Genomic DNA, 22,212 nt, shown 5'->3' on the forward strand with positions numbered 1-22,212 from the left:
CTTACACAAGATGTGAGAGACTAGTAACAGTTACAGGATTATTTGCAGAGATGTAAAAAATAAAATAAAAGGCATAGCCTGTTGGCTGAATCAAAGTAGGGAATTACTGTACTTTTTCAAATTGGCAGATCATATGCAGGATTACTTTGTTTCTGAAATAAATGGAAAAAGTACCAAACTTTGGCCACTTAGATTCCTTTTATAAAATAATAGGACCTATATGAAAATTCAAAATGGGGAACATATTTTTTCAGGGAAATTTTACCTTCCAGCGGTTTAGAGAGCAAGGTTGCAGTTGAATAAATCTCTTTCCAAATTTTGTATATGATGCTTATTTTTATCAATGAAGAGAAACTTTATTCTAGAAGCTTGAATTTTCTGCCTTTTGTGTTTTATAATTTCTGAAAACTTAAAACTCCAAAGATGTAAGCATGAAAGAAAGACTTTTGTTAAAAAGAACTATGAGGTTAATGCATATCTCTTTTCTACTTTTTTTTCTATTTAATAAATACCCTGCTTGTGATTTTTTTTCTTGCTCTTTCCAACTTAATGTGAAATATTGTGAAGAAACTGCCAACAATTTCTTAATGAAATTAGATGCTTCTATAAATTATGTTTAATTAAAATTGTGAAAATATAGCTTTCATGAACCCGATAAACTTATTGCATTGAGTCCCATCTTTTTTAACTAAGCTGAGGATTCAGGCTTCATAATCTCACACAGTGTAAAACTTTCAGTACTGGGTCTAAGTTATGTTATTAAATTCTTGGACTAAGTGAAAAAGGATACCTACGTGAATCTTGTCAACAGCCTCCAGTTTAAATAATCCAAATTCATATCAGCGCTATTGCAATAAAATTTATTTACAAATTAATCCCGTTGCTCTATTAATTATTTGTGTAATTACTGCAATTCTTCCCACCTTGTTTTCAGTATTTCTTAATCATTAAGCCGGAAGCCTGACAGCAGTGCCAGCCCTGGCATGATTCTTTTTGACTAAAACCTTGTAAATTAACACAATTAGCACAGCATCATGCTGCTAATTAACTTCCTGTGTCTGGTACAGCGGATGTGCAAACAAGGAATAGGGATTCAGCAGGGAATAAACATGCCACTCTGTTGCCAAACTATATGTTGTGTTCCGTCTAGCTCAGCAGGGCTAAGACAGTCACGCCAAGATGCTGGAGTCAGGCAAAGAAGAGCTAAATGAAGAAGCGCAAAATAGGAAGAGTGCAGGCTGTTAAGCAAAAGATAGTAGTAATTTATCAGAGAAACTCTGTCATCCATGTTTGATGTATCACGAGCCTTTTTATCTGAGCATCTGTTCCAAATAATGGCAAATAGGGAAAGAAGGAAAGGAAAGGAAAGGAAAGGAAAGGAAAGGAAAGGAGGAAGAAAAGGAAGGAAGGTTGTTTTAGTGCTGCCTACTAGGCAGAACAGTCTAAGGTGATATGATATGATAAGATGAGATGATAAGGTAAGATAAACTTTATTGCCACTTTTTCTGTGAAATGGCACCCATTAAATGAAATTCTGATGCCTGCTCTTAAAAGAAAATGAATATACACAGAGAGAGAGATGGGGGAGGGGGATATAAAGGATTTTAAAGGATTTTTTTCTGATGAATTCTACCTGCCTTGTACAGGACTAAACTAAATCCAAATTAAGATAACCTCTTCTCTGTTTTGGCAAGCTCATTTTGCCAGAGCAAGTGTTGATTCTCTTCTGGTGGCCAGCATTTGTTCCATTGCCCCCCCCCTTCAAACTGTTAGTAATTGACTTACATCTACAGTACTTCTCTTTTCTCCCCCCCCCATTCCCTGTTGGTTTGGGGGGAATTGGAAGAGAATGGGAGGAGAAAGAAGATGGACAAGTGTTGCTGGGCTTTGCTTTCTACACCCCCCATCTCACACACCCCCGCTTCCTTCCAGCGGCTCAACAACAGAACTCTGACGCAGAGAGCAGCCCGTTGTAATTCATACCAAGTTGTAGGCTTTGTGTGATGAAAGCAATGGAGCGCTGCCTGGGAGATTGCTTTGCTGCACTCCACGAAGCAGATTTGAAACTGTCGTGGACCACTTTAGATGAGAGTTGGATTATGGAGTGACCTGCTATGTCTGTGTCATATGGTTCTGCACAGGGTGCATTATACGGTGCTAACTAGGTGTTCAGTACCAAATGAGAAAGGTATCCTAGATGTGATTTGTCAGCTGTAGCTTACGGAAGGTTGTTTTTTTTCCTCCTCTGTCAAAATTTAAAAGTGCAATGAGGGAAGATGGTATGCTTCAGATGTCGAAGAACAGATTGTCTAATAGCAGATCCATGCTTGGGATACGAAGAAAGTCCATGCGTGACCCTTTAAAACAAATCCGGCTGGATAAAATGTTTTTCTTTGACTCTCTCTCCTCCTTCCAAGTTAGCAAAACACATTAGAAGGGTAGGTGTATCCTTCCCCCCCCCCAAAGAAAATGAATCACTGGCAGTACTTTTTTACTATTCTTTTACAGATAATTTGCATGTCATGTTTTGATTTGAACCTTACAATTCTGCATATAAATGAAGAAATCGAGTTGATGCCCTCAGATATCACTGCACTTTGTCTTTTTTTAAATCTAATTGCTAATTTTGCTTTTCCTCCCTCCCAAACCCTTAGGCTTGAAGATGCAGTGGACGCCAGAACATGCCCAGTGGCCAGAGCAGCACTTTGACATCACTTCAACCACCCGCTCTCCCGCCCACAAGGTAGAAGCTTACCGTGGACATCTTCAGCGCACCTATCAGTATGCCTGGGCTAACGACGACATCTCTGCTCTCACAGCCTCAAATCTGCTAAAGAAATATGCAGAAAAGTATTCCGGCATTTTGGAAGGGCCAGCCGAACGTCCCATCCTGGGTAACTATGTGGAGCCTCCATCAGGGCTGGTGAATGGTCGCAAAAGTGAAAGTGAGCCCTGGCAGCCTTCTTTGAACTCTGAGAGTGTTTATCCTATGAACTGTGTCCCAGATGTTATTGCCGCCAGCAAAGCTGGAGTAAGTACTGCCCTCCCTCCGGCAGATGTCTCTGCCAGTATAGGGAGCTCACCTGGGGTGGCTAGTAACCTGACAGAACCTAGTTACTCAAGTAGTACATGTGGAAGTCATTCAGTCCCTAGTCTACATTCAGGGCTCCCATCTCAGGAATATGCCACAGGATATAACGGATCGTACCTGCATACAAGTTACAGTGGCCAGCCAGCACCTGCACTTCCTTCACCTCATCCCTCTCCTTTGCATAGCTCTGGGCTTTTACAGCCACCCCCTCCGCCACCGCCGCCACCAGCCCTAGTGCCAGGCTACAATGGGACATCCAACCTTTCCAGTTATAGCTACCCACCAGCAAGTTATCCCCCTCAAAGTGCTGTTGGGCCTGGCTATAGCCCTGGTGGAGCACCACCTCCTTCAGCCTATCTGCCTTCAGGTATCCCTGCCCCAACTCCTCTTCCCCCCACCACAGTACCTGGGTACACCTACCAGAGTCATGGGTTAACGCCCATTGCGCCGTCGGCCCTGACCAACAGCTCAGCAACTTCTCTCAAGAGAAAAGCTTTCTATATGGCAGGACAAGGAGAAATGGACTCCAGCTATGGAAATTACAACTATGGCCAACAGAGATCTACACAAAGCCCCATGTACAGGATGCCTGACAACAGCATTTCCAATGCCAGCAGAGGGAATGGCTTTGACCGAAGCTCTGAATCCTCCTCCTTGGGCTTTAAGCCAACCAAACAAATCATGGCTTCCGAGCAGCAAAGGAAATTTAACCAGTCTGGTCGGGCTCTGACGCCCCCTTCCTATAGTTCTGCTAAGAATTCCCTCGGCTCCAGAGCAAGTGAGCCCTTTGGGAAGTACAGCTCTCCTGTCATGAACGAACACAGCGAAGAACATAGGCAGCTTCTTCCTCATCCAATGCAAGGCCCAGGACTTCGTGCAGCTACCTCATCCAACCACTCTGTGGACGAGCAACTGAAGAACACTGATGCGCACCTCATGGACCTTGTGACCAATGAGATTATCAACCAAGGACCACCGGTGGACTGGAATGACATTGCTGGACTAGATTTGGTGAAGGCTGTCATTAAAGAGGAGGTTTTATGGCCAGTCTTGAGGTCAGATGCATTTAATGGGCTGACTGCTCTACCTCGGAGCATCCTCTTATTTGGACCTCGGGGCACAGGCAAAACATTACTGGGGAGATGTATAGCTACCCAACTAGGTGCCACATTTTTCAAACTCACAGGCTCTGTTCTTGCCACAAAGTGGTTAGGAGAAGGAGAAAAAATTGTTCACTCTTCCTTCCTGGTGGCAAGGTGTCGACAGCCCTCGGTGATTTTTGTTAGTGACATTGATATGCTCCTTTCATCCCAAGTGAGTGAAGAGCACAGTCCAGTCTGTCGGATGAGAACCGAGTTCCTTATGCAGCTGGACACTGTGCTCACTTCTGCTGAGGACCAAATAGTAGTCATCTGTGCCACCAGTAAACCGGAAGAAATAGACGAATCTCTTCGAAGGTACTTCATGAAACGACTTTTAATCCCACTTCCTGACAGCACAGCCAGGCACCAGATAATAGTACAGCTGCTTTCACAGCACAATTACTGCCTCAGCGATAAGGAGGTTGCACTGCTAGTCCAGCGTACAGAAGGCTTTTCTGGACTCGACGTGGCTCATTTGTGTCAGGAAGCCATAGTGGGCCCTCTCCATGCCATGCCAGCCACAGACCTTTCAGCCCTTATGCCCAGTCAGTTGAGGCCTGTCACGTACCAAGACTTCGACAAGGCTTTTTGCAAAATACAGCCTAGCATCTCTCCAAAGGAGCTCGATACATACGTTGAATGGAACAAAATGTTTGGTTGCAGTCAGTGACAAGTCGTCTCTCGCTTTTTTTAAAAAAAAAGAAAGAAAAAAGAAAAGTGAAACAAAAAAAAACACACACAAAAAATGTAATGAATGTTGGTGCGTGCACACACACACACACACATGTACACACACAAACCTGTTACATAGGACACGGAACCCCTTTTTCAGTCGTGTTGAAGTTGTGGAAGGGTACTGGGGGTGGGGGTGGGGAGATAATCACGTTGCATCTAAACAGCCAGGTTTAGGCTTGAAGGAATAGTGCATCGGAGGAGAGCTATTGATCTGCGAAGCCACAGATGAGAGGAGGAGTCTGTTGATGTTCCGTTCCATTTCGTTCAGAATAGACAACACGCTCTCACCATGGAGGGTTGATTTTTTTTAGAAGGACATGAACCCCGTGTGTTGATTCATTCGGCTGTTTTTTGGGTTTAGTTGCTGTCAAGTGCCTAACGTGGTACTTTTATTTTTTTTTTCCTTTCTTTCTTTTTTTTTGCCTCACAATTACATTGGTGGCATGTGCTAATATAAAGAGCTTTAACTTCAAAATGTTATGGGACTAAAGACATGAACAGTTGTGTTGTGACAGAGAACCAGGTGTGACTTTGGTTTACTTTTGCTTTTTTTTTTTTCTTCCCCTCTTTTGGCTAGTCTAAAAGCAACAGTATTCCTCAATCCTGTTCTGTTCTGCAGTATTAAACTAAGAACAGGTAAAACAGGGTAATGGTAATCTGGACTTTAATTTCTGCGGTTTGTTTTGTTTATTGTTCTGTCTGCAAAAAAAGAAAAAAAACTCAGGAAAGTGATTGTGATTTGTACAGTACCTCAAAGGAATGTGTTGAAAGCACTATGTACTGCTGAGATTTAATAGGCTAGGCTTCAATGTTACTTTATCTTAAATATGTATGTTTACCTCAATGGTTGGGAAAAAAATGACAAGGAGAAATATTTTGAATGTATTAAGGAGCAAACTGAAGTGTGCTAAAAAAAGATAATCTTTAAATCTTTGAAAATACAGCAGACGTATCCCAGTGTTTAAGAAACGTTTTTCTTTCTTTCTTTTTAACCAATATTGGGGATCAAATTGGAGCAAGGCAATTTTCATGGCAGTCATGTGTGGAAGTCCTTAGTCCTAGACAAATTTTGTGACAAGTCAGTAGAGAGCACACAGACAGTAAAAAAAGTCCCTCTGTTGAATTGTCAAATCATCTGGGCTAGTCAGAGACGAGATCTGATTAGGACTCTGAGAGGCAAATTACCTTAGACCACAAGATACAACTTTTGTATCTCAGCTAAGGTTGTAGCATCTTGATTCTCCCAATGCATCAGTAGCACAGAATACTTGTAGGTCATAGAGAGCTTAGGGCAGTGGTGGGATTCAGCCAGTTCATACCAATTCGGCAGAACCAATAGCTAATTTTTTGTTGCCCAGGCCCAGAATGGGCTTCTGGAAGCGGCATCCACACAAAGAACCGGTTGTTCACAAATTTGAATCCCACCACTGGCTTAGGGGCTGCAGAGCTGTTTACAGCAAAGCAGCAGATAGCTACCAAACAAGACAAAAGCAAGACAAAATTGAACCCTCAAATGGCATCTCTCTTCCTCTTTGCTTTGCATTTTCACCACCAAATGAAAAGTTATCCCTTTGTTTTTATGTGTGCTGTTGCCTCTTCTGTTTCCTTGATGGCTTTGTTTGTTTTATTTTTAATGTGATCATTCCACAGTCATTAGAAATTTGCCCGGCCGGAAAATGCCCATCATTTTATTTCTACCTCAGATTTTGTTTTATTTGTCTTTAGAGAGGCACATAAAGAATAGGACAAGCCAGATTACCACTAGCATGCAGAGCTGTTGAAGGCCCTATTAACACATAATCCTAAGTAGGGTTCTTTGAAAAGAACCAGCTTTGTGTTTGGCGAGGTTTTCTCCCAAGTAAGTGTCTGAAGAATTGCAGTCAAAAATAGAGGCCCTTTGGCCACCTATGGCAAATGGTGACTGTTTTCCTTCAGGAAAGAGAAGCTAGATGGGATATGTGGCATTTTATTCTATTTGTGCCCCTGCTCCACATTGTCTCCCTTTTTTATTCTTTAATGCTTTTATGAGCAATTCCTTTCATGACAGCTGACTGATGCTGTAATGTGGCTGAACAGTAGAGCAATTCAAACTTTCACAGCCACATGAGCAGAAAGCAGCCTCTCTCTCTCCCCCCCTCCCTCCCTTTCTCTTTTCCCTCTCTGTTTTTTTAATGTAATCTTTTGTTTACTTTAAAGAAACAGCAGCAGAACAATTACAAATCATTGGCATTTAACGTTACTTTTTTAAGTAAGGTACCTTCAAATCCATGAGATAAATGCACTGAAAAGCTCTAATGAGAAAAAGACCAATTAGTCACCTACTTATTTTGTCTTTAAAGCTACTGCCCAATTATTACACGTGGTGTTTCCTCTGCTAAAATGTTAATTTTCATTGCTAAAAATTGAGCAAATAAACCAAAACGCACGTCCTAAAGGTCCTTTTGTTCATTCTAAACTTATGGGTTGCTTCTAAAAGGCAGAGGAGTTCATTAAAAAGTAAAACAGTGCCTTTCACTAAGGATATAGTAAAATAAGTCTTAATAAATGCTTTGCATTTTCAGTTAGCAAAGGTCTTTCTTTTTCTGTTTTTCTTCCCCATCTATTTCTTCCATTATATATTTTCCATTTGGGAAGAGCCACAATCCCCTTCCCCAGATTCATATTGATCTTGCAGATGGCTTTCTGATGCATATTGCTGACGAATCTTCTGACTTTTAGATATCACATTATGCTATTGTGCTGCCGTCTATTTGAAAGGTTCAAACATGTTTTGAAAAACTAAATTTACAATTGTATCACCTCTGTCTGTACATCCTTTAAAACTAACGTTATCTAATTTTAAGGTGACACCAAATACATTCAGTTCATGTACAGTATAATCCCAGTAACACTTCAGTTAGCTTTGGAATCGGCAGGTGCTTGGTTTAACTCACATTTTACTCTGTATATTTGGGGAAAACAAATTACAGTATTCTTCCAGTGAGCTTCATAAATAAAAGACTTAATTGTGAGGTTAAGAAACTTCAAAGAGTTTGTCCTCTCCCAAATCCTTTGAATCTTATATTGCGGATTCATGGCTGAAAATATCAGGACATTTTCTCCCAATTGGTAATTAGCTACAACTAGTGAGGTGTAATATTTTACCTGATACAAAAATAATAGTTTTATTTACTGTACTGCCCTTGTACAAAATTGAGGCAAGCTATAATCCACTCTCCGCTCCCTGCCAATGGAGATTCCCTGGTAAATAGAATCACTCCGACTTTGCCTGGTTCACTCAGAACTATTTAGTTCAACCCTGAGCTACGAATATTATCCTTTTTTTGGCCATTGCTTCTTTTTTTGCACTTTTTAGACAAATAAGGCCATTTGTTCCTTCTGCTGCTACATTTAGGCCTGTATAGAATTGCAACCATATACATTTCATTGCAATCAAAACTCCTTCTAAGAATTTCCTTTCCGGGCTATTTGAGTGTTCCACAAATGAGAAGACTAGCTTTTGAGAGGGAGTTTGATATGGCCAAAACATACTAGCATTCTGAAGAGGTAAAATGGTTCAGCTGTGTTTTTCATTTGATTGGGACTCTGGATTCTGCCTGAGTAAGCATAAAACGATGAGGTTGTATGGCCAGATTTCATACGAGGCAGATCTTCTACACCAGGGGTCTTCAAACTTGGCCCTTTTATGACTTGTGGACTTCAACTCCCAGAATTCCTCAGCCAGCATGCCTGGCTGAGGAATTCTGGGAGTTGAAGTCCACAAGTCATAAAAGGGCCAAGTTTGAAGACCCCTGTTCTACACTTTGAATAAAAAGAGCATTAACCATTAATACCTTTTCCACCATTACATCTTTATGATGGCTGAACTTCCATTGGCTCAATTCTCTCTTCACTTCAGGATATACAGCTTGGCTTCATCGTTTGTTGGAAAATTCTAGGAATAATTGGAGATAAATATATATCAGATGCTTCCCTTTCTACTTGAGACAATTTTTCATTAGATGAGACTTCATTGTCTCTCTCTCTCTCCTCCCCCTCAGTTTTTTTCTCTGGTGACAAGAATAATTATAATAACAAAAGAAAAAGCAGGGGACTGGTTTCTGCTAACCAAATTATCACTGCCAACTGAAATCATGGCACAATGACTTTTTAAAATATATTTATAAATAAATCTTCACTTCTAGCATGCTCCCCTCCAAAATATTTAGGCCATTAAGGATAGTAGTGAAAAGTTTGCTGACTGAGCTGATCAATGGAATGTGAAGGCAGTTTGGGGCTATTTACTTTTTTTTTTAAACAAAATATTTCTGTATTAGTCAATTTGTATTCTATTCAAATGTAGATAGATGGGCAAAATGGTTTTCCTTGTGCATTTCAAACCCATCAAGGAGAAAATAAAACCTCCCAGTAAAACACATAGGCAAAGCACCATCTGGGAAAGCTAGCTCATCTGTCCAGGGGCTATGCTCTGCAAAATAGTACAAGGTCATTTTATATGGGTTAGCATAATACTTTGCTAGGCAATTTTCAAAAGGAGATAATCTAGTGTAAAAACCCCAATTAATTCCAACAGATGTTGGTGGATGGTAATGTGTTTACATGTCAAAAGCTGCAAATAAAGGTTTTTACTGCCTGAAAATGTGTGCAACTTTGAGTAGAGGAACAGTTATAAGTTCCATAATACGTTTCACTCTAATCTACAAATATAGATAATCTTTTGGAAAGTGAAATCTCAGAAATACAGTACACATACACACACATGCTAGAATTGAGTAAATTTTGCAGAAACTAATCTGTACAAGCCTATTTATTTTGGTGGAGCTATCCCTGTATACACCTAACCTCTCATGGTTTAAACTTTCATCCTTAGACAGGCACAAGTGCACAAGTTACATTGATGTGATTGCCTAAGAGTCTCCTGTCTATGGAGATTCTCAGTCATCCAGGTCATGGTTGTCCTTGAAGATGTTTTGCTTCTTATCCAAGAAGCTTCATCAGTTCTGGCAGGATAGTGGGAGGGAATGGAAGGATCGTTTCCTTCCCCTCCTCTCACCATCCTGCCAGAACTGATGAAGCTTTGTGGATGAGAAGCAAAATGTCTTCCAGGAAAAACAAAGTCCAGTTCCCTTTTGAAAAAACACCACTGAGACTAAGAGTCTCTTGTGCATCTCTCCCATTCATTTCACCAGAAATTCCAAGGATATAACTGAGGATAGCTAACCATAAAGATCAACATGTGGTCTCCCACAGCCTTAACACCCTTCCATCTTGTTATGCATGCATGTGTTTATATAATCTTTATATGGACATAACACACATAATATGAGGCCGCTTTTGTTCTCTCTTTCAAGGAAAGGATGAAAGCTTTCTTTTCCTTAATCATTTGCAGATTTATACTCAAAGCACATTGGTAAACATGGAACTAGTAATATTCCTAGACCCAAAGAAACTGCTGCCCTGGGGAACTAGTCAGTCCATGGACTGACCCTTCCCCTTTGCAAAGATCTTTGGTTGACATTCGATTTTGAACCTGCCAGATATGTTTTTTTTTTGTTTTTGTTTTTTTGTGAACCAGGGATACTGCATCTTTAATGAACAAGCCTCTATACTTTCCCCTATTTTTAAAGGCAACACAAGAAGTGTAGCGCTAGGCACCGCCGTTGTCAAAGACAATTAGACTGAAAGCAGAAAAATTTCACCTCCCTGTCTCAGTGATACATAAAATGTCGGCAGTGTGGGTCAGTCAGCCTTGCAACCGAATTTTGTAAGAGTATATGGATCAGTCCTGTAGAATGTTAAATATTTATAAAATGGTTCTGTTCTCCACTAAGGTTGGGACTGCAGTCATTCCTTCTTGCTGTCTCATGATACACAAAGAGGAGGAGATACTTCCCAACCAAAACTTTGCTTGTATACATTTTTCCTCACCCCAACTGGCTCTTGTGGTTTACATGCAGTCCCAAGTAGTTTTGTTTGTCTCCATAGATTCCCACCACCACATTGGGTGTGTGTTCAGACATTGTTCTTTGAAACCATTTCTACCTCATTACTACATATTGTACATGTAGTATTTATTTGTTGTCTTTTTTTGAATGTCATGCATTTTGTAAGAAAGACGTGTCCTTGAACTTGAACAGTCTACCTCAGAAAGACTGTCACTACACTGAATAGTATTAACCCACCAGGACGATAAGATGCATTAGCAAAGTGTGGCAGGGCAGATAATACATGGGGACTTGGCATATTGATGGACTTTTAATTGTACTCTTGTAACACAAGATTGCTTAAGGGAACTTAAAGGAAATCATGCACTGTGCAAATCTTGATCAGTGTCCCACTTTGGGGCTTGCTCTAGGAACATCCCACTTTAATAGGATGAACCTTGATTGGAGAGAAAGAAAACATAATAAGATGCAAGATTTTTTATTTTATTTTTTTGCATTGGCAATCTGGCTACAATCTATTACTGTTAACTGACATGCGGTCCAACTTGGCTCTTAAACTCAAAACAAATGATAGTACTTAAGGATTATTTTTTATCTTCAGTGGTGTAAAAAGAAATGTGTCACACACTGTTAAGACTGTAAGTTTCTCACTTCCTGCGTACTAAAATGAAACACAATGCATTTTGTAAGAGTCTGTGCAAGGTTTAAACATAAACCAAAAATAAAAATAAAAAAAGAGGCACTTCCCAAAGGACTTTTAAATATGGGCTTCAGTCCTGCACACAACTGCAAGTTTCATTACCGTTTACCGACATGCGCAGACATGTGCACAGGACTGAATCCATAGAGTGAAGGTGCTCATGTGTTCTGTAATCAAATAGTTTTATTGTTGATTCTGCTTTATAAACATTTGTTTTTTGGAAGTAATTGTACACAGATGGCACATTTGAAGTACTTTGTATGAAGTATTTTATATTTTATTATTTATTTTTGCATCTTTTCCCCCTCCCCTTTTGTCTCCACTAGCTTTGCATTACAGTACTATAGGAGAAGAATACATTTCTCACTTTGTTTCTCTCTCTCTCTCTCTCATTTTCATTTTGTTTTTCTTTTGTAAGAAAATACTGAATGGGTTAAATACCCCAAATCAATGCATGGACTTTTCTAGTTGCTTGTCAGCAAATTGTGGATCTTTTTACAAAAGCAAATGAACTGTGACAATCCACAACATTCACAGATGTTAATGCAGAAATGCATTTGAATTTTTTTTTGGGTATGCCTGACAATCTGTTCTTTAAGTTCCATTAATAAAGTAGCATCAGATCTTTTATTTTGCAGTTCCTTGAAGAAGCACCATTGTCTAATGGGGGGGGGGAATTATTTCTGTTGGTTTTCTGTGTGGGATGCCATATTTCTCATCAAATAATAATACTCCTTGTCTGGGACGGTCCCCCTCCCCTTTCAGTTAAACTAAATTAAAATTTTGGTGCACTTTGCTTTCCTGGCCATATTGATTTTATTTGCTTAAATTGAAACAATGTGTTGGGTTTGACCAGATTTTGACCTCTCACAAGGAGAGAAAGACTTCTATAGTATATATTTCTTTGAATTCTTCTGGTACTGTTTTTGCTTCTCTAGTCATCAGATTTGAAATCATTTTTGTTGTGCATTATTTTGCATCTTCTGAAACTAAATGTGATATTACTGCACTCATTAAGGAAAAGGTGAAATGATCCATTTCTCTTGGAAAAAAAATGACAAGCTTTAGATGATGAAAGCTTAAATTATCCATCACTTGCAAACTGAATTCATATAATTTGTGAACATTATTAATGTAAATGAGACATTTCTGCTTGGAATTTTTTTTATTATTTTGATGGGATCATTATACGGTTGATCATATGTGTGTAGGAAGCTGCTGTACAATTAACCTGGAGATCTGAAAATGCTTTTTTGTCCTCATTGTTACAGTTTCAATTGTAATCCATGCATCTCATTTTCTTGGGTGTTAGCACTGTAATATTAAAAAAAAAAAATCAGTGCTCAGTATTGTAACTAACTGTCCCTACTGAATATTCCTTTTCATAAATACTTGCTACCACAGGGAAATTAAGTTTTCATATAGAATAACTAGTTTCAGTAGTAATCATTGAAGAATTAAAATAAAAGTTGTGGTTCAAGGCAGATATTTTTATGAAAAGTTTTCTCTATTGTAAAATTTGTTGTATATGGCTATGCTACTATCATGGAATACGAAAAAGAACAAGCATACCTCAAATAAAAGAATTCTGAGTTAAAAAAATATGAAGAGTTAAGGGGTTTTTTTATTTACCTTCCCTATCTTTTATTTTCCAAGCTACCTTTTGAATTAGCCTACATTTTAAATCCATCTCAGTGCAACTATTCAAAAGAATTTTTTTCCAGTATTGTTAAGTATTTTGCAAACCAAATATTGCGAGTGGCACAGAAAAGATAATAAACACCCTGATGCCTCTTCCTTAGGGTTAAACTTATGATCTTTCTCTCTGCAAAGACACACAAAGGAATCTGCAGAGGATTCAGGAAAGCTTTTTTCAGTTCAGCCTCTACAACTCCTGTCATGTAGAGCTTGTGTAATTCAACACAAGATATGCTGGGGATAGGGGAAGCCTAAAGAGACTCCCATTCCTACATTATGTGGGTTCAAGGAAAAAAAAGACTCCATATATCGCCTGATTCACTGGATTCAAACTTGTTGCAAGTTGGATCTATTTGGTCTCTCTCCCTCTCCCTCTCTCTCTCTCTCTCTCTCTCTCTCTCACACACACACACACACACACACACACACACACACGGAGGGAAAATATGTTTGTATAAAAAAAATCTACACTAACTTCTTGGATGAGGTTTTTATTGTGTAAATAATTGCACTGTTTAGAGAGCATTTAACATCTGGAGTCTTCTCTCACACCTCCACGTGCTTTTCATCTACATACTAGCAGATTAGCAGAGGGAAAATATTGGCTTTCCCAAGGAAAAAAAAAATCAAACAGATGTTAAAAGCTCCCATCCTCGTAGGTTTTGCAGTGAAAACAAATACAGCATTGCTAAAATTCCAGGTTGTAGTGAACATCTGGAAATTACACTAGACTGGCTCATACCTTTAGTTTTTTTTTTCCAGTCAACTTCAGATTTACACAAGGCAATTCTTCATTTTTGATAAACTTCTGAAGGCTCCTGCAGTTGCTGCTTAAGGTTCATTAAAATGTAATTAATTAATGATTTGCTGCTGAATAGCTGCTGACTGCGGTTTTCTTTTCACTTGTCTGACAGCAGGAGTCACAGTTACCGTGCCGACACGAGAACTATTTGCAGACTGTAGCACCTATCAGTGAGCAAGTCTTTTACTCACCACCACCCACCAGAAATCCGTATTTTGTGATTGGGAAGGAGCCTCTCTCTGCATCTTTGGTGAGAGGGGGCTGCTCTTTCTTGTTGGAAATAAAGATACAAGACAGCAAATACATTAGTGCAAGTACATAAATTACTAATAACTAAAGCTTAATTTGCCATTACATTGGAAGGCAGAATCTTATTCTTGCAAGCCCAATAAAAATAGGACAACGCAAAGACCTTCGGCTTTTGCCACAAAGAAAAAACGAAACGAGTTCTATTATTGAAGCTCTCTGTTCTTTCTTTTGTATCCAGGAATGAATTTAGCTCCCAGAAATTGCTTCTGCTTGGAATTTGTAGGACCCACAGGCTAGGTGTTTTGCTTGTTTGTGCTGAAGAATGCACCTAAATTGAAGAAGCAAGAGCCTTTTGTATATGTTCTGGGGCAGGCATGGCTATTTTTCACTTAAAATTAGTGGCAAAGAAATATTGTTCTGAAGTGTTTACAAAGGAAAGAACTTGGAGCATTGACTGTTTCCTAATATGTTGTCTTAGCTTTGGTATTTGTGGACGAGCATTTGAAAACTACAGTGAGTGGGTTGCATATCTTACAACAAAATCAAAAGCCACCCTCCAACTCATATTCTGAAATACATTCTGAAGTTCCATTTGTAACCATTAGTGCTAAAAAGCTTCCTTGCTGAGAATCTAGATTTGCGCTCCAAATATGTGGTACTTCTTGTAAAGTTAATCAAAAAGAACCAAATCTAAGGCAAATCCAAATAATTCCTATCTCAGTAGCATAAACATCTTGGTATCTAACTTTAGAAAATAAATAAAAACCAACGGATTAATTTCTGAGAAGGGGAAAGTAGCTAATTCGTCAGGAAGCAAGTCTCAGGCTTCTGAATCAATTCCAGCCTTAGTCTGGAAAATTCTGGCTAGTTTAAATCAGAATTGCCACTCCAATTTGCTAGTGCCAAATTGTTTGCAATTTTAACTCACAAAGGAGAATCTATTTCTTCTTTCAATATCTCAGGAAGTCAATTTAAATCAAATTTGAGAACAAAACTAAAATGCTTTCAAAATATTTTGGTTCATGTTATAGTTTTGAACCAAATGGAATATGTAGGGCTATTTAAAATGCAGAACTCGCCAATATCAACTTTACAGTTAAAACGATGCTCAGAATTCCTTGCAATTTTTTCCTTTTGCCCAGAACTGAACAGTTTGGCCCAGATTTCCTCTAAATTTACCAGTTTCTTCTCTGGCCGCCACAGCAGTTTTAGTTTTCCTTCTTGAAAGAAATCTGCTGTCAAATGTGTGATGTCATCTGGTTTAAAAATGGCAATAGTTACCACTTTCCCAGACAATTTCATCCTGAGGCAGAACCTATCTGCAACGTCGAATGAAGGCATGAGCGAAATTTATTCATTCAATTGTTATTTTAAAGGTGCCCAGATTTTGCTTCCCAAAAGCCATTTTACTTTGTCATTAATGGGCAAGTGCTTATATGAAGATTTCTAGAGGAGATATTGGCATTCAAGAAATTCCAAGGACTTTGAATCTCATATCCAACTTGCTGTTCCAACAGAACGGAAGAAAAGGTTGTTTTCTATTCAGGTAATAAAGAATTTCATTGGTCTGTTTCTTCAAGGGAAATTAACCCGTGGATATTCTTAGCAGAATAGGGCACTTTTAGGCCAGTTCCAAAGCTATAAGTGATGCTGTTGCCCCAGCTTCTGCAACTTACCTAATTACTGGCCTGTTTTTGCATTATTCCTGAAGTACATATATAAGGAATGGTGCATAAAGACAATGTGAATTAAGGCATGCTGTATGAATAACAACTTACTTTCCGTATCATCACCACCATCACTATATACCATCACATTGGATGTAGTAGGGACACTAGCCCAGTAGCAACCATTCATCCTGTTACAGGTGATAACTTGTTGTCATCCATGTATCCTCAACAAGGTTATACTTGACAAGAATGAGTCAATTCAACTAATGTGAATTCCTTCTTCACTTAGGTTTTGGAATGAAACAGAAGGATGGTAACTAGAAATACTGCTTCAAGGAATGACTCATTTGTGTTACTGTATAAAGCATTTTCCTTTATATTGTCCATGGTACAAATGATATTAGTATATTTTTAAACTAGGAAAAATATATTGTTATGCATTGCCCATGATTGTCACCTTGGTTCATATTTCTGAATATATTTGTGTAAAGGTATGTGACTTTGATACAGCAACTCTGAAATACACTTCCTGAAATATAATTTATCTTTGGTATAAAATGTAATCTGTTAATAATGAGCTTTCAAAAATGGATTATTTAGTATCTAATGTCTTTCATAATAACTATCCTATATACCTTTAAAAACTGGCTTTGTTATATCCTGTATACATTTCTGTATTTACTATGCTTTCAGAGAAACTGTTTAACATTATTGCCAGTATTTTTTTTCTTTTTCTCTGATAGAACAACTATTTATCAAGATGTTTTTCATATACACAAGTTATTTTGAGACTCCATAAATATAGTTTTCAAGGGAAGGAGAGCAATCTATTGTTTCTTTATGTGAATTGGACAGATGGACGACTACTACACTTTTGCTGGCGGTTGTAAAATTTCTGGAAGGAGAAATTTGGCTGAAATATTACCCTCTGCAATTGCTCTGTAATTAATTGTAATGAGAAGAATGGCAACCAATAAACTCTTTATTCATTAGGGGTCATTCACACCCTGTGGAAAACAGGGTGAAAAATAGCTGCAACTTTATTTTTCCTTGCATCTGCCAGAAGCAATAATTTAAAAACAAGACAGGTATGAAGGAACTGCCATCCTTACTGAGAAACTATGTTGTTTAGCAATTGTTTGAAGGCACAATAGCAACTTTGATGAAGCTAAGTCGCTTTCAGTTTGATCAGTGCGTGGACAGGAGACTGGTTGGAATCCTGTGAGTATATTTTCCACCTTGAGTTCAGCGGACAAGATAAGTAAGATAAATCAATATAGCTTTCTGGTACTTGTTCACAGAGTTCAAAGTCTGCCATTTTTGTCCAAAAGACAGGGAAGAAGTAAGGGGGCACGGCTAAAAGCACTCTGCCCTTGGCACATCTCTCTTTCTGTTTATGGATCACCTAACGTAGAGCTTCTTCCATATTATATTTAAGAGTGACAGTATATTTCTTCCTCCGTTCTTTAGTAAGGCTGAAAGTTTACATGGAGGATGCTCATACAATCATCAACTTTTCTGAGGATTGTCATGGGAAGTACATTCAGCATCCTATAGTTCCAACTGAAGTAAGATTAGAAATTCAGCTAATGTGAATTCCTTCTTCACTGATTACTATTTCTCTATATGATCTAATGTTGACATGCACATCATCTCAACCTTTTTTCACTGGATGTGAATGTGCTTAGAATGCTTAGAGGGGGTTAGAATGTGCTCTGTTGATAGCAGAAAACTTTACACGATAATATTTGCAGGGTATGTTGGTGAAATATGTTAAAAAGTCGTGGCAGATAAGTCAACAGTAGTAAGAGTTCACCACCGATATTGTCTCTTCTTTTCTTTAATCATTTGACCAAATACCTTTGAGGTTTAGTAGAAACATGTTTTTATTTTTTAAAATGGATATACAATGTCTTATTGTAAATTCTTAATGATCTACTGGAAAAGTTTAGTCATGATATTTTCATTTTGTTGGCTATTTGACCATAATTTATTGAATTTGGGTGGGCTTTTTTTTAAAAAAAAATATTAACTTCTATATTCTTTTAAACCTGTACTTGTTTTTTGTATTTTTTTTCCTTTAATCCAAATATGTAATAATAATAATAAAAACAAAAGTAGTAAGGGAAATGTAAAAACAAAACAAAATACGAAATCTGTCGCCCTACCTGAGATCAAACATTTGACACTTTAAGCCGTTAAAATGGCCATTTTACCAATTTTGGTGAAGGAACTATATGTGGGACATACTGTACCATCATGCTAATTTTATAAGTAATTATTTCACATACCTGATCGACAGAATTAGGTGATCAAGACAAAAGATTGTGTGCACGTGTATCAATCTGGTGTTAGAGCAGGGGTAGCTCAGGAATTCTGGGAGTTGAAGTCCACAAGTCATAAAAGAGCCAAGGTTGACTACCCCTGTGTTAGAGTGTCAAAATGCTGGTAGAATGTGTTTCTCCTTTGTCCTCCTCAGCCCCACAGCCTCTGTCGGAATGCAGAAGAGGAGATAAAAATCCCATTGCAGCTTGATTTCCATTGAAAGTTACTTCAAAGCAGCAACATTGTTTGGAAAACACATCATGTCATGTCTTTGCCACAGATGTGGACCCATCCTCAATAGGGGGCGGAAAGGAATTACCACAAGCACAGTGGTTATTTCAAATCAAATCTTTATTACAATCAAAGACCAGTATGAGGAGGGTGGGGGCGACAGCTATATTTTGCCTCACATTCCGAAGCCTGATTTAGATCAGAGAAGAATAGGGCAATCAAAATTAATATTTTGTCTTCATAAAACATGCAAATCCATTCCTATTGTTTTCCAATGAGGTTGGCACTGCATCGTTATTCTCACTTGTTTCTCTCGTTGTTGTTGTTGTTTTTTCCTTTCCTCCTATAGAACCAGCTAGGAGAGTTTGTACTCGATTCTATAGTTCTGCCGTTATTTTTTTCAACTCCAGTAATGAAACCATTTGCAGTTACCATCAGTGAAAACTGAACAAGATTGCAAGGCAGGAGAATGTGAAAGGCAAGCCCAGGGCTGGAGCACTGATTAAATTTCTGCTAGATATAATACGCTGGTAAGTGCAATTGGAATGCTGTCTGGATCAGAAGGTGGCAAGCTAGATGGTTCACCATGGTCAAAAAAGCATTGTCTATGCAGATTCAAAATATCAGACGGAAGATGTCTGGAAAATCTCACATCCTTGGCCTTCCTTAACAAAGAGATGAGTCATCATAGGATGAACTTGTCTGCTTTAGAACTGACTCCTCCTCCAATTTTAGAGGGACAACAACTCACAAGTGACAATTCCTCAGGGATTTATTTAGGGAATTTAGACTTTTTCCATCCCACCTTGCCATGGCTCTGATCTAGAATACACTGTTATGTCCACTGCTATGTACTATGATATTCTACACAGAAGCAGTAATAAATTATAAAAGAAGCTATTTTACAAGAAAAAAATCTAGAGAAAGTAGGAGGGGCGTGGTGTCCCCCTTAAAGCTGATGGGTATGTGTGATATAAATGGGATGTAAATATTATCTACACTACTTATTACTGAATTTGACTCAGCAAATTGGGGGGTTACCATGAGGGATCTGAAATTGATAACGGAGTGACCAACACAAATATTAGAAATTCCATGTCATGTTAAGAACTATAAATAAGGAATAAAACTCTGTATTTCATTAAAAAATGCAAATATTTGACAAGAGGGGACATACCAGATCCGAACAAAGTGTGCCCTGTGCCATTTGTAATATTTAAAAATCAGAAGAAGTTTGCTTTTGTACCCTTTAAATTATTCATGTACTTGTCCTCACAGTTATATTAGTATGCATTCCATCAGTCCATGAATCATCAGAAAAGGATGCCAAAATAAATGGCTCTACCCTGACTGCTGAGGCTGGTACCTGGAGGCTGCTCTTATAGAATTGATACAAGACAAATTCCGGAAAGTGAAGAGTGGATTCTCCCAGTTTGATTTCCTTTTCCATCAGCCATCATCTGTCGGCACTCAAAACCACCAGCAGCACCTCTCTGGTGGAGGAAGGTTGGACAAGTGTAACGGGTTGCCTGGGACAGAGGTTTTAGGGATGGAGGTGGTTTTAGCTGTCTTTTCTGTTCCCTCATTGCTGGGCCAAAGGGATGGAGGTGGTATTTCGTGGTTCCAGTGCTCTTCTGGAAAACTGCTATATCCCTGCCTCCAAACAGACCAACTGACAGGTCACAGGCACAGCAGAGGAGCTGTGAGGAGGATCAGCAGGCCCCTTTACTGTTTCACCCAGTATCCCTGCTCTATGTTTATGTTCTAGGAATGGCATGTAATTGAACATGCTGTTGAATGACATTACTATATGGCTTGGTGAGTGAGTAGCCAGTTATGGCCTCGTGGCTGACAGCAACATGGAGTAACTCATGGAGAACACAAAGGACAGGCCCCACAGAGTATGGGGATCTGGAACCCTATGTCAGTAGAATCAGGCTCTCTTTCCAGTATCATGGAACTTTTATACAGCACAGGACTGCTAGTTTCTCCAGAAAACTCTAGGCCTAACTACAGATCTAAACTGGACTCATGTCTAAAAGGCAAGCTGGTGTTCCTTCAAAAGCGCACGGGAAATCCTGGGTAATGACTGACCTGCGTGTTCCAAAGCACCAGTCCCCAACCCTAACCATCAGCCATGTTCTGGAGGAAATGTAGCCCCAGCAAATAGCCATAGAAAAATTGTATAGAGAGAAGAGGGGAAATGTAAGTTTAATCTTGAAAGCTGTGGGTTGAGGACAAAAAAAGGCAAAAAACAGAAAAAAATTTGCCAATTGAAAAGGGTTCATGAGAATCTTTGTGCAATGGTTAGCGGATCATGAAAAGCCCCAAGATATGGCTCTGGTCGTTTTTTGGAGGTGTGTGAGTGATAGGATAGAATAGAATAGAATAGAATAGAATAGAATAGAATAGAATAGAATAGAATAGAACAGTGATGGCGAACCTTTTAGAGACCGAGTGCCCAAACTGCAACCCAAAACCCACTTATGCATCGTCGGATGCCAGGTGGGTGTGGCCATTGGCTGGGCGTGGCCCATTGGGTGGGTGTGGCCCACTGGCTGGGCGTGGCTGCCGTGGTAACGGCAGACTGGGTGGGACTAAAAAGTTCAATCAATCAATTCCAACTTTGCAAGATCTTTTTTTTTCCCGCGAGAAGTTGAAATTGACTGATTGAATTTTTAAATTTTTTTTGCACATGGCAGCGGAAGCCTAAAGCGAAAAGGTTTTATAAAACCCAGCTGAAGGCCTAGGACTGGGGCAACAGCGCGCGTGCCCACAGAGAGGGCTCTGAGTGCCGCCTCTGGCACCCGTGCCATAGGTTCGCCACCACTGGAATAGAATAGAATAGAATAACAGAGTTGGAAGGGACCTTGGAGGTCTTCTAGTCCAATCCCCTGCTCAGGCAGGGAGCCCTATACCATTTCAGACAAATGGTTGTCCAATCTCTTCTTAAAAACTTCCACTGTTGAAGCATTCACAACTTCTGGGGCAAATTGTTCCGCTGGTTAATTGTTCTAATTGCCAGGAAATCTGTCCTTAGTTCTAGGTTGCTTCTCTCCTTGATTAGTTTCCATCCATTCCATCCAGAAAAAATGGTTCTTTATAAATACATAAATGTCTGGTTTTGAATTAGGTTACATTTACCTGAAATCTTTTAATAGGTCTATGAATTTTCACAATCAACGATTTATCTGTCATTGGAAGCAGTAGCACTTATGAAATATTTGGACAGTAGATTGCATAATGTTTCTTAATGGAAAAGCTAGCATCAGTGCTGTATTTCTTTAGATTCTTTTATGCATATGAACACAGCTATAATATTATGATGTCTTGGAGCCATATTTATGTTGGATCAACTCCTATATCTCTGAATATATCAGTACTGGCAAGAGGCCAGTGGCAAGCAATTAAATTTCATGAAAATGTGGACAGTTGGGGTAGCAATGATGATACAATCCCAGACCCGTTTTTCTTCCCATGCATGTCAACAAATCGCCTTTAAATCTTGCATGTGTAAGCAGTCTGTAAAAGATAAATTGGTGCCCTGGATCTTGTTCTGCTATTTGATTGTCCATGCTATAGGCTAAGGAGGAGGTCAGACAAGGGCACCCCAACTTCTTTTGC

General features: G+C 39.0%; 1 protein-coding gene across 1 annotated transcript; it reads left to right on the forward strand.

Annotated features, from left to right (window-relative positions):
* The first annotated feature begins 2,659 nt into the window (after positions 1-2,659).
* On the forward strand, positions 2,660-4,912 carry FIGN (fidgetin, microtubule severing factor). The gene has a single exon (XM_015817428.1). The coding sequence runs from the start codon at positions 2,663-2,665 to the stop codon at positions 4,901-4,903; it is 2,241 nt and encodes a 746-aa protein (XP_015672914.1). The 5' UTR covers positions 2,660-2,662; the 3' UTR covers positions 4,904-4,912.
* Positions 4,913-22,212: the final 17,300 nt, after the last annotated feature.

The sequence above is a fragment of the Protobothrops mucrosquamatus genome, unplaced genomic scaffold (assembly GCF_001527695.2).
Source record: "Protobothrops mucrosquamatus isolate PMUCROS unplaced genomic scaffold, P.Mucros_1.0 scaffold591, whole genome shotgun sequence".
Classification (NCBI taxonomy): domain Eukaryota; kingdom Metazoa; phylum Chordata; class Lepidosauria; order Squamata; family Viperidae; genus Protobothrops; species Protobothrops mucrosquamatus.

Coding starts and splice junctions, on each gene's coding strand:
- FIGN (XM_015817428.1), top strand. CDS start 2,663: ATGCAGTGGACGCCAGAACATGCCCAGTGGCCAGAGCAGCACTTTGAC.